The sequence below is a fragment of the Oncorhynchus tshawytscha genome, linkage group LG25 (genome assembly GCF_018296145.1).
Source record: "Oncorhynchus tshawytscha isolate Ot180627B linkage group LG25, Otsh_v2.0, whole genome shotgun sequence".
Lineage (NCBI taxonomy): Eukaryota > Metazoa > Chordata > Actinopteri > Salmoniformes > Salmonidae > Oncorhynchus > Oncorhynchus tshawytscha.
Genome location: NC_056453.1, coordinates 10,261,618 through 10,273,562, shown reverse-complemented (window position 1 = coordinate 10,273,562; position 11,945 = coordinate 10,261,618). Strand labels below are relative to the sequence as shown.

At 41.8% G+C, this 11,945-nt stretch overlaps 2 protein-coding genes across 2 annotated transcripts; both read left to right on the top strand.

Moving 5' to 3' along the window:
- The first annotated feature begins 1,688 nt into the window (after positions 1 to 1,688).
- Positions 1,689 to 4,620, top strand: LOC112223976 (gamma-crystallin M2-like). The gene is made up of 3 exons (XM_024387272.1): positions 1,689 to 1,790; positions 3,581 to 3,823; positions 4,289 to 4,620. Exons 1-3 carry the CDS (start codon positions 1,737 to 1,739, stop codon positions 4,562 to 4,564), a joined length of 573 nt encoding a protein of 190 aa, XP_024243040.1. The 5' UTR covers positions 1,689 to 1,736; the 3' UTR covers positions 4,565 to 4,620.
- Positions 4,621 to 5,197: 577 nt separating this feature from the next.
- On the top strand, positions 5,198 to 10,260 carry LOC112224183 (gamma-crystallin M2-like). Its single transcript, XM_024387554.1, has 3 exons — positions 5,198 to 5,294; positions 7,388 to 7,630; positions 9,626 to 10,260. Exons 1-3 carry the CDS (start codon positions 5,286 to 5,288, stop codon positions 9,899 to 9,901), a joined length of 528 nt encoding a protein of 175 aa, XP_024243322.1. The 5' UTR covers positions 5,198 to 5,285; the 3' UTR covers positions 9,902 to 10,260.
- The last annotated feature ends 1,685 nt before the right edge of the window (positions 10,261 to 11,945 follow it).

Genomic DNA, 11,945 nt, shown 5'->3' with positions numbered 1-11,945 from the left:
TTTATAGGTATTTTCTTAAAACTGCATTGTTGGTTAAGGGCTTGTAAGTAAATATTTCACTGTAAGGTCTACACCTGTTGTAGTCGGCGGATGTGTCAAATTACATTTGATTTGAAGGGGTTATATAGGGTGTGGCCAGGGTTTGTTTGTAGGGGTGTCAACTGTTTGGGAACCAGAGCTTATCCACTTTGTGTTTGGGAAATAATTTATTTTCATCAATGTATTTACCATTAGAGTCTAAACACAATCTCTGGGTTTTGTGTGTCTTCATTGGGTGTTGGGGGGTTGTCAGAGGAGCTATCTGCTGGGTCCTGTGTTGTCTGTCCCACTGTGGTGTTGAGGCTGTGGTCCGGGTCTGAGGTGGCTGTTCTACTGGCTTCTCTGGGGCAGTGGCTCTCTCTCTCTCTCTCTCTCTCTCTCTCTCTCTCTCTCTCTCTCTCTCTCTCTCTCTCTCTATATATATATATATATATATATATATATATATATATATATATATATATATACATATATATTATACACCCAATACCAATACCTCAATTTGGTCACATTTTCTACTCTGCACAAGCCAAAACCATCTGATAAATCAGATAAATTACACTGCACAATGTGATAAAAGGATATCAATGACTTCAGTTGTGGAAAAAGAGAGCTACTTGAAACATTAAATCTATTGAAGCCTATGGGAATTTCAAGGCAATGATTGATTAAAAAAATAAAAGCTTATCAACATGAGTCACATTTGGTTATAGAAACTACCAGAGTAGCAGGTTTTTGCCCGGGAACCGAACGGCTATTGTGTTTCAGAATGCATTGTCTTTCTGCAAAGTTGAAGCAGAAAGAAGCATACAATTTTAGAGAGAGGACATGGGCTCTTTATCCTCATGAAAGGTTAAAGGATGAGACTGACCTTTCTAGCATCAGCTGGGCTTTGGGAACAGAACACACAAGGGCAACTCTATCTGGCTTTTTCCCTTCCGCTCTGGGGTATGTTTTACAAGCCAAAGACAGAAGTCCAAAGCACTATTGCTTTTCACATAGACTCAGACACACAACTATGCCCTCCTTTTGACACACACACACACCACAGAACACTGTTATCTGTACATGGCATCAGAGTAGGTCTGCAGGCTATGGAAGCAAAAAGAGAACATATCACTCTAGATTACATCAACACAAGAGCTTGATTCAATCAATATCATCAGAATCACTTACACACACACAGGTCTATGAACAGAACACAACCGAGACTTCGTGACCTGCGATCAGGGAGAGGGAAAACATGAACCCACACCGAAATAAACTCTGATAAACCATTTGCATTTTCATAACATTCTATTACCAATGTTCAATAATCTTTTTCACATCAACCCCAAATATTTGTAGAAGATATGGCTTTGTTTTGTTTGCTAGAGAGTACATGAACCGTCTCACCTCCTGTAAACGTTAAAGGTTCTGTTGTTCACACTACATACCTAAAGGCCTTTTGTGTGATGTTTCAATGGGTGCATCACTAGGCCATGGCTGAACAAGGGTCTGTGTACAGAAAACATAGAATGGGCAGCTATATGGGGTGGATGTTATATATTGTATAGGTAAACTAGCACTTGCGGGGGAAAAAGATTAGCCTATGGTTTGAGAGACAATGGGAATGGTCAGTGACGTTTAAAAAGGTAACATCTAGTCACTACGACGCAACAGAGCACTCTTGTCAGTAGAAGAGTATAAAAGGCCCTATGACCCTGTTGGAGGCTACGGTGCCACCATCAAGTCCTCCAACCATGGGAAAGGTATGAACTAACACACATTTCGGTTACTTGTTTGATGACTGCTGATAAAATTATGTAGAGCACCAAATGCTATTAAGGCGTATAGTGAAGCGATTTGGCAAGTAAGCTACGCATACAGTTTATGAAGCTGTCAAAGATTTGTCAAAGATTTCAGTCTTGGAACTAATACCAATACATGGAAGGATGCGAGATACTTTTTTCCACAAAATTGTATTACTTGGATTATATATTTTTAAAAATCCCATCTATACTCCCTAGGATAAAACAGGAATCCAAAGAAAAGGTCAATTAACCTTAAGGATCGGGAAAAAGGGAACACCTCTTGTGATAATGAGGGTAGTTAATATGGATCAGATCCTTTTTTTCAATTTTCGCCTATAATGACATTCCCAAATCTAAATGCCTGTAGCTTAGGACCTGAAGCAAGGATATGCATATTATTGATACCATTTGAAAGGAAACACTAAAGTTTGTGGAAATATGAAATTAATGTAGGATAATATAAGATCTAGTAAATATACATTAGATCTAGTAAAAGATAATACAAACAAAAAAACATGTGTTTTCAGAAAAATAATTGTTCCGTCATCTTTGAAATGCAAGAGAAAGGCCATAATATCCCTTACAGGCTGACTACACCGCTCGCGTTGCAAAATGTAGAAATATATATTATTCAATTATTGCACACCCACACTGCTCGCACACGCCAACAAGCGTCTGTGTTGCCAAGGGCTAAAATAGAAGTCAGTTCTATTTCTGACGCAGATCACGCTGCAAGGCCTGCCTCTCCCATCTCCTCATTGGTTTATAGAAGCAGGTACCCACGTGCCACCTCCACATTGGTTATACCCACGTGGGTGACTGAAAGACGAACGAGGTCGGTCGCGGAAATGCACCTAATTTATGAAAGTTGCTAATTGCAATATAAAGTCAAGAGAAGAAAAAGCAGAGGAGGAGAGATGACTAGAAACGATTCGGTTGACCATTTTATGTGTGGATTAATTGTCGGAGTAGAGGACCTTGTACATTCCAGGTAAAATAACAACTCAATGTTTATATCACAAGAGAAATTAGCTAGCAACAGCAAACTAGCTAAATAGGACAAATTAGCTAGCAAGTGCAAGCTATCTAGCTAAATTGCCATAAAGGTTTAATGCTTTTCGACCTGTCCTCAAATTAATGTAATTGGTTCAGAGTTTGTTTTGATATTTTAACCTTCTTGTCACATTAACAACCGTCCCGGTATAGGGACACCAATCCCGTAGATCCTTAGATGCACTCCAGGAGCACAACAAATTCGCAACATATTGCACAAATTGGATTTGTAACATATCACAGCAATTGTAAAATTTGTATGATATCATAGAAAGCATTTCGTAATATATTTCACAAAATGAATGACGTAGTACACAATTGTATGACGTTGTACACAAAAAAAAACAGTTTGAGAGTGCATCTTTAAAATATTAATGGAGAAAAAACTGCTCTCAAATCTCAGATTTGGGGCACTAACCTATGGAGACCATACTAGTACTAGTATAGTAATGTTGGTTTCTAACTGAACTGTTGTGCCTTGCATTAACTTTCTCAAAAGTGAAGTTGCCTGTGTCACTTACATAGTTTACAGCATCTATAAAAGGTGCAGTGAAATGTGTCCCCTATTGGTCGATCAACACCACATGCATGAGTACTGCTTTCAGTCAAGCCATTCGCCTTTTACTATCATCATCCTTGACTCAGTCTAAATAACTCTATATATAAACAATTTTATACATTTCTGTTCTTCATAGATTATCTTTTACGAAGGCCACAACTTCCAGGGCCGTCATTATGAGTGCAACAGCGATTGTGCCGACACCTTCAGGCACTTCAACTCCTGTAACTCTATCAGGGTGACCGGCGGTCACTGGGTGGCCTACGAGAAGTCCAACTTCAACGGCTACCAGTACATCCTGAACCAGGGCGAGTACCCAGACTACCACCACTGGATGGGCTTCAACAACTGCATCCGTTCCTGCCAGATGTTCCCCCCCGTAAGTCAGTCAAACTGATAGGGTTAACCCTGCCACACATCAAACAGTGCTTTAGAAATCAGCATCAATCACTTGCCTCTTGATGTCATTGATAGATAAGGAGAGGAGTCAAAGCATGAAAGTCTCCGTGGCGAAGTCCACAAGGAGATCCAGTCATTTTTTAAAGGAATGGGCTACACCCCCCCCAAAAGACTTTTATTCATTTTCATTCTATTCATCATCGCTCAGTGTTTTTGTCAGTTAAGCCAAAAATATATTATGCTGCTATTTTGAACAGTTTGACTGAAAATCTGTTTCTAAGGGAAGCAAGTCTCTGGTATTATTCGATGTGTAGAAATGTATGTATGTTTACCTCTGCTTAGTTCACCCAGTGTAAAAAACTCTACTGTGACCCGCTGTGATAATTTTACCCCAAATCCCTTTTTGTCCTCTCTATGCCTGCCGTTCTGTCTCTTCCGCCAACAGTACAGAGGAGCCTACAGGATGAGGATCTACAACAGGCCCGAGATGTCTGGTCACATGATGGAGTTCATGGATGACTGCCCCAACGTATACGAGCGTTTCCGCCACCGTGACATCTTCTCCTCCAATGTCATGGAAGGCTACTGGGTGTTCTATGAGCACCCCAACTACAGGGGTCGTCAGTATTTCCTCCGCCCCGGCGAGTACAGGGCTTGCAGCGATTGGGGCTGCCACAACCCCATGGTGGGCTCCTTCAGGAGAATGAGGAGTGGCCTGTAAGCTTCTCACCTATGGACTGTAACAAAGTGATTAAACGTGCTGGTTTTTAAACATGGCTTCTCTGTGTGATTTTCTTTTTTATCTCAAATCATTGGAAAAACCAATAGCAAAGTTACCTTGTGTGTTAATAATTAAGTTTCAGCAATTAGCAAGTGTTGGATAAACTGTATGGTTATTAGACAGGGAAATTAGATGCCCTAAAAGTCGTCTGCACCCTCATTAAAGGTTTTCTGGACAAATCAGTTGTGAACAAGCATGTCATAAGCACAACCAAATCAACATACAAAATATACTGTTAAGTATATTATTGATTAACTAACATTGACTGAATTAAACTGCAAATCAGAAACTCATTGCAACACATTCAAATCTATTCAAAAGCTGTTTAGGAGGCCATAGTAATTTTCTCCCTCTGACTGTCTGTCTATACATTGCTAACCTCAATGCCAATAAAGGCAGATGTGGCAACTCTTATTGTGGGACTTCGGGAAAGTGCAGTTATAGTATTTTCCATAGAGAGAGAGATAGACAGAGCGCTTTTGACAGAGACAAAGAGCTGCTGCTGTGGGCCAGTCCTATAGTATTCTGTAGTCTGTAGAGCACATTGTGCTGACACGACAAAGCTTTGTGCCACAATTTCAAAGCCCTGATCCCTGCAGGGTCTATAAAGAGGTCCAGTAACGCTAGCTACCTAGTCCGGTCCGAACTAAACACAGTCACAATGGGAAAGGTAAGCATGAACACACTATGCGTTACACAGGGAAATACAGGAATGAGGCTCAATTAACTATTTTCTATGATAAACCCGTCATCAGAATACATGTTTCATATTTAGATTTGCTGGATACTATTATAAATAACTAATTATCTTGCAATTAATGCAGAAATTAATGGCCATTAATGATAATGGATGGGGATTTTAGGAGATGTTGAATAGAATGTGTCAAAGGCTCAAAACCCATGTGAGTGGACTGGACAGAGGAGGGCCACACAAATGCCTCAAAGGCAGCAATGTCAAATGGCACCCTATCCCTACATAATGCATTTTTAGCCAGGACAACATTATTATATACACCTATTATTATTAATAATAATCAACTATATGGGCAAAATTGTGTTTGTTTGCTGCTGTTGGTTACTTAGTTGAATCATAACGTTACTGGGGTGAGAGTTGGCACACCTGATTTCTGTTTCTGCTAACTGCTCACTACGGCCTAGCTCTCGAAAACCATTCTTCTCCATCAGTAGGGTTTTCAGCGGTTACATTCGCCCACCGTTAGCACCATGTCAACTTCAATTCCGACGTTGTTTCGCGTTTAGAAACGTCAATAATCATCGCTTTCAAACCTTTTTCGAAATATATATGTTGCAAAGCCCCTTATCTTTCATATCTGCGAGAAATAATTTTCTAATAATAAAGATACACTCACTGTAGCAGTTTAGCACAGAGCCACAAACTGTGTGTGCCTCCAGTTGACAAACTACAATTCCTCCCAAGTTACACTTACGTGAAATATATATATTTTTCGATACTGAAGTGACTTTTTCTTAACAGGTTAACGTGGGAGAATTAACGTAGCAGGTTAGGAGACTGAAGTTAAGGTTAGGAAAATTACTTTGTATCAAAGTGGCGTGAAAAGAGCGTGTCCCTTACGCTTCCACACAGGTGTTCGGAGCTCGCTAGATAGCATAGGTGGTTTTCCGTCTCAAGTAAAAAAGTGATGTAACGTGGAGATATGGCCGTGTGGGAACATTAACCCTAATGAGAAAAAAAAACATTAACCCTAATGGCCCCTTTAAAGGTGTATAGTAATTGAATATTTTTTGTATCATTATTTATCGGTGATATGAAAGATATATTCCTTATGTTTCCAAAACCGTACCACAAGTGACGCGTTTTAACGTTCAGAATGAGCGTCGGGGAACTTAACAAAACTCCCCCAACCAGAAGATACTATATTCAATAGGCGCTTTAGCAGTTAGCATCTATGAATGGGTTAACTGTGGCCCGACAATACATTTACATTGTGCAACACATTAGGTAGATTATTCTTGTATTTTAAAATGAACACTTTTGGTATGTTAACATTTTGTAAATTAACAGATGAATTTAATTCACACTTAGACCTATGTGGACTTCAATAAATGCTAGGCGCCTACTTGTGTAAGTAGCGTAATCTTTTTACATTTTACAAAGGTTTTTCACTTGTTCAGTCTTGCAGTTAAACTTAAAGGAAAACTTTGTTTGCTTCATTAGTTCATTGATGACATGGTCCCCAAATGTTTTGCTTGTCAGCAATAACATGTTCCATATATATAACGAAACCAGAAGACGGAAGTAATTTGCTCCTCTTGTCGGGTTGTTTTGCTTGCTTTCTGTTGCCGTTTAAAAATTATTTTACTAAATTGCTGGCATACTTTCTAGCCTATCAAAAACAATGAACATCAAATGGGTCACGTGGTAAAGAGCAGCATCACCACCTGTGACAGGTGAAGTGCAAGCAACAATGAAGCATCACCTGTGGGCAGGGCTTGGGGCCTCAAGGATGTGTGGTTTTTGGGATATGAAAATGAGAAGTGGAAAATGTATTATTGGTCCATTAACACTCTCTTCTTAGTCACTTGTACTAAAAATATATATTATGATGATAAGCTTGTTTTATTTCAATTATACATCATAAATGGTGTATATTGGAATAGAGTTAATGATAAAAATCATTTGAATGAAAATGGAATTCTGTTTTTATTCTGTGATATGTTGTAAAACATTTCCTCAATATGTGTGTATCATTTTGATTTGAAGTTTCCATCTCTCTCTTCTAGATAATCTTCTACGAGGACAAGAACTTCCAGGGCCGGCACTATGAGTGCAGCAGCGACTGTGCTGAGATGCACAACCACTTCAGCCGCTGTAACTCCATAAAGGTGGACAGTGGCTGTTGGGTGGCCTACGAGAAGCCCAACTACACTGGCTACCAATACATGCTGAACAAGGGCGAGTACCCTGACTACCAGCGATGGGCTGGCTTCAACGACTGCATCCGCTCCTGCCGTATGGTGCCCCCTGTGAGTGTACTACATCAGGTGTCCTCAGTCCCACATAGTTTTCAGTCCCTTGAGTTGAGGGCCACAGTGTTTACAGATTTGTTCTATCTTAGCATTTACTTCATCATTGCTTGTGTAACGGATGTGAAACGGCTAGCTTAGTTAGCGGTGCGCTCTAAATAGCGTTTCAATCGGTGACGTCACTTGCTCTGAGACCTTGAAGTAGTAGTTCCCCTTTCTCTGCAAGGGCCGTGGCTTTTGTGGAGCGATGGGTAACGATGCTTCGAGGGTGACTGTTGACGTGTGCAGAGCATCCCTGGTTTGCACCCAGGTCGGGGCGAGGGGACGGACGTAAAGTCTATACTGTTACATTGATGCTGTTGACCCGGATCACTGGTTGCTGCGAAAAAAGGAGGAAGGTCAAAAGGGGGGTGAGTGTAACGGATGTGAAACGGCTAGCTTAGTAGCGGTGCGCGCTAAATAGCGTTTCAATCGGTTACGTCACTTGCTCTGAGACCTTGAAGTAGTAGTTCCCCTTGCTCTGCAAGGCTTTTGTGGAGCGATGGGTAACGATGCTTCGAGGGTGACTGTTGTTGATGTGTGCAGAGGGTCCCTGGTTCGCGCCCGGGTATGGGCGAGGGGACGGTCGTAAAGTCTATACTGTTACATTGATGCTGTTGACCTGGATCACTGGTTGCTGCGGAAAAGGAGGAGGTCAAAAGGGGGGTGAGTGTAACGGATGTGAAACGGCTAGCTTAGTAGCGGTGCGCGCTAAATAGCGTTTCAATCGGTTACGTCACTTGCTCTGAGACCTTGAAGTAGTAGTTCCCCTTGCTCTGCAAGGGCCGTGGCTTTTGTGGAGCGATGGGTAACGATGCTTCGAGGGTGACTGTTGACGTGTGCAGAGCATCCCTGGTTCGCACCCAGGTCGGGGCGAGGGGACGGACGTAAAGTCTATACTGTTACATTGATGCTGTTGACCTGGATCACTGGTTGCTGTGAAAAAAAGGAGGAAGGTCAAAAGGGGGTGAGTGTAACGGATGTGAAACGGCTAGCTTAGTAGCGGTGCGCGCTAAATAGCATTTCAATCGGTTACGTCACTTGCTCTGAGACCTTGAAGTAGTAGTTCCCCTTGCTCTGCAAGGGCCGCGGCTTTTGTGGAGCGATGGGTAACGATGCTTCGAGGGTGACTGTTGACGTGTGCAGAGCATCCCTGGTTCGCACCCAGGTCGGGGCGAGGGGACGGACGTAAAGTCTATACTGTTACATTGATGCTGTTGACCCGGATCACTGGTTGCTGTGAAAAATGAGGAAGGTCAAAAGGGGGTGAGTGTAACGGATGTGAAACGGCTAGCTTAGTAGCGGTGCGCGCTAAATAGCGTTTCAATCGGTTACGTCACTTGCTCTGAGACCTTGAAGTAGTAGTTCCCCTTGCTCTGCAAGGGCAGCGGCTTTTGTGGAGCGATGGGTAACGATGCTTCGAGGGTGACTGTTGTTGATGTGTGCAGAGGGTCCCTGGTTCGCGCCCGGGTATGGGCGAGGGGACGGTCGTAAAGTCTATACTGTTACATTGATGCTGTTGACCTGGATCACTGGTTGCTGCGGAAAAGGAGGAGGTCAAAAGGGGGGTGAGTGTAACGGATGTGAAACGGCTAGCTTAGTTAGCAGTGTGCGCTAAATAGTGTTTCAATCAGTGACGTCACTTGCTCTGAGACCTTGAAGTAGTAGTCCCTGGTTCGGGCGAGGGGACGGTCTAAAGTTATACTGTTACACTTGGGTCGAGAATCTTACTGACATTTGGCTGAGACTATGACAAATAGAGTCACAAATGCCACCCTATTTTGAACACCTTGTTTTAAAACACATGGTGCATTTCTTCTTCACAAACTTCATGGTTGAAGTTATGTTTCATTCTCATTATGGAACATTTACATTACCATCTATATATTGTTTGTCAAGTCAACAGTATCATTAACTATATCCATTCTCCATTTCGTCTGTCTTCTTCTTTCCCAGTATCATGGAAACTATAGGATGAAGATCTACGAGCGCTCTGACTTCGGTGGTCAGAACATGGAGGTGATGGAGGACTGCCCCGACCTTCACGAGCGCTTCCACAGCCGAGACATCTCCTCCGCCAATGTCATAGAGGGTTACTGGATCCTCCACGAGCACCCCCACTACAGGGGTCGTCAGTACTTCCTTCGTCCTGGCGAGTACAGGAGGCACAGCGAGTGGGGAAGCTCCAGCCCCAGCATCGGCTCCCTGAGACGGGTCACCGAGATCCCCTGAAGGTCAACTGAGATCCCCTCATCCTCTCCTAATGCAATCCTATTATAAATCCTGTACTGTACCCCTACCCTTTATTGCTAGCATTGTTTGACTGTTGTGTATCTACTGTGGTGTATCTACTATATCTTCTGACCCTGAAATCACATTAGCGTGATTGGGGTTTTTGGACCAGTTGGTGTTGGGTCTTTGCTGCTTTGCTTAGACTGGGAAAGTAGACCTCGGGGCTCAGGCGATGCTCGTATGGTAACAGTGATGGACTCTCTGGCCTTTGTTGTTACAGAGCAGAATGATGTGCTTTGTCAGTCCTCAACCTCCTGTCCTATTATAAGCAAAATAAATGAAAATTTGATCAAAGTCAACCAAAGGGCCTTTTTTTGTTATTAACCTCTACGACATCGGTGTCCCTAAACCGGGGCAGTTGTTGCTCAATATGCAATAATGTGACTAGAAAACATTGTAAACAACAGCCAACTTTCCGGGACATAGACATGTCTTATATGGGCAGAAAGCTTAAATTCTTGTTTATCTAACTGCAGTGTCCAATTTACAGTAGCTATTACAGCCAAAAAAAGATCATGCTATTGTTTGAGGATACTTTTATAATGCAAATGGTTTGATAGATTCACCCCTGAAGGTCCCAGAGATAAAATGTAGTGTAGTTTTGTTTGAAAAAAATCTATTTTTATATTGAAATGTAGGAACTGGGTTCAACAGTTTGACCCCACAGCTGTCTCTGGCTCCATACCCAATTTGGCACATTTGGGTAAACTCCTGGCAGATATTGTGTAGCGATGTAATTATTCACTGAAACTTTGCACACACTGATCTCATATTGTGGACAACATCTATTTTACACCTAAGATCCTCAGTGTATGGCCTTTCTCTTGCATTTCAAAGATGACGGAACAAATATATAGAAAACGCATGTTTTTTGTTTGTTTATCTTTTACCAGATCTAATGTGTTATATTCTCCTACATTAATTTCACATTTCCACAAACTTCAAAGTGTTTCCTTTCAAATGGTATCAAGAATATGCATATCCTTGCTTCAGGTCCTGAGCTACAGGCAGTTAGATTTAGGCAAAAATTTAAAAAAGGGTCCGATCCTTCTTAACTACCCTCATTATCAAAAGAGGTTACAGGAACACACTTTTATGCATACTTTTGTTAACGGTAATTCTTTGGAGTTTCAAACATTAGCCATGGAGTTGGTATAGCCACAGAGGGAAAAGGTCCAACTCAACCAGTTTCTGCAGACTGATATGAGATCCCCCCCCCCCATACACAAAGCAAAATGATCATGGAAACTGATATTATTCTTTGAAGCCGGTTATTAAAGAACAAAAAAAAGGCTATATGAGGATAGGCTTGTAGGAGTTTTTATGAGATCACATGGTACAGAGCAGGCGCTTGGGGTCCATGAAAGAAGCCCGTATTAGACCCACATCACAGAGATAGCGTCAACTCAAAGAGGAAGAGTCAAAGTGTCCTGGTACTAGCCCCGAGCATCAAGCCCTCTCAGAACCAAAAAAACAAAACCACGTTTGCATCCCTGCTCATGCATTTTTCATCAGCCAGAGATACGAAACCCTTTCAGAAATAAATATCAATTATTGAAATTGTTAATTAGACGCCCATAATTGGCAAAGATACACATGAATAAATAACTTTGACCGTTAATTATTGATTCAAAAAAATGTGAAGCTCAGCAGGGAACACTTTTGAGAGTCTCTTAAGATCAAGCAAAATAAGAAATATGAGTTTTGGCCTTGAGTAATGTTCAATTAAAGGACTGTCGACTTTGCAGTAAAAGTCCAGTCATTTGCCCTGCGTCCTCTGATATATGTGGACTCCAATCCCCACGGTCGTCAATGTGTCAACAGGGTGCAACATCGGATTTGGCTCTGCCTAAACGGAGAAACGCCAGAGAAAAGATGACAGGAGATTCACAGGGTGCTTGACGTCTGTCGTAAATGGAAGTTCATGCTGGAGGTCATGATGCAGTGATCTCAATCTAGTATCAGCCATGTACATTATGTGCTG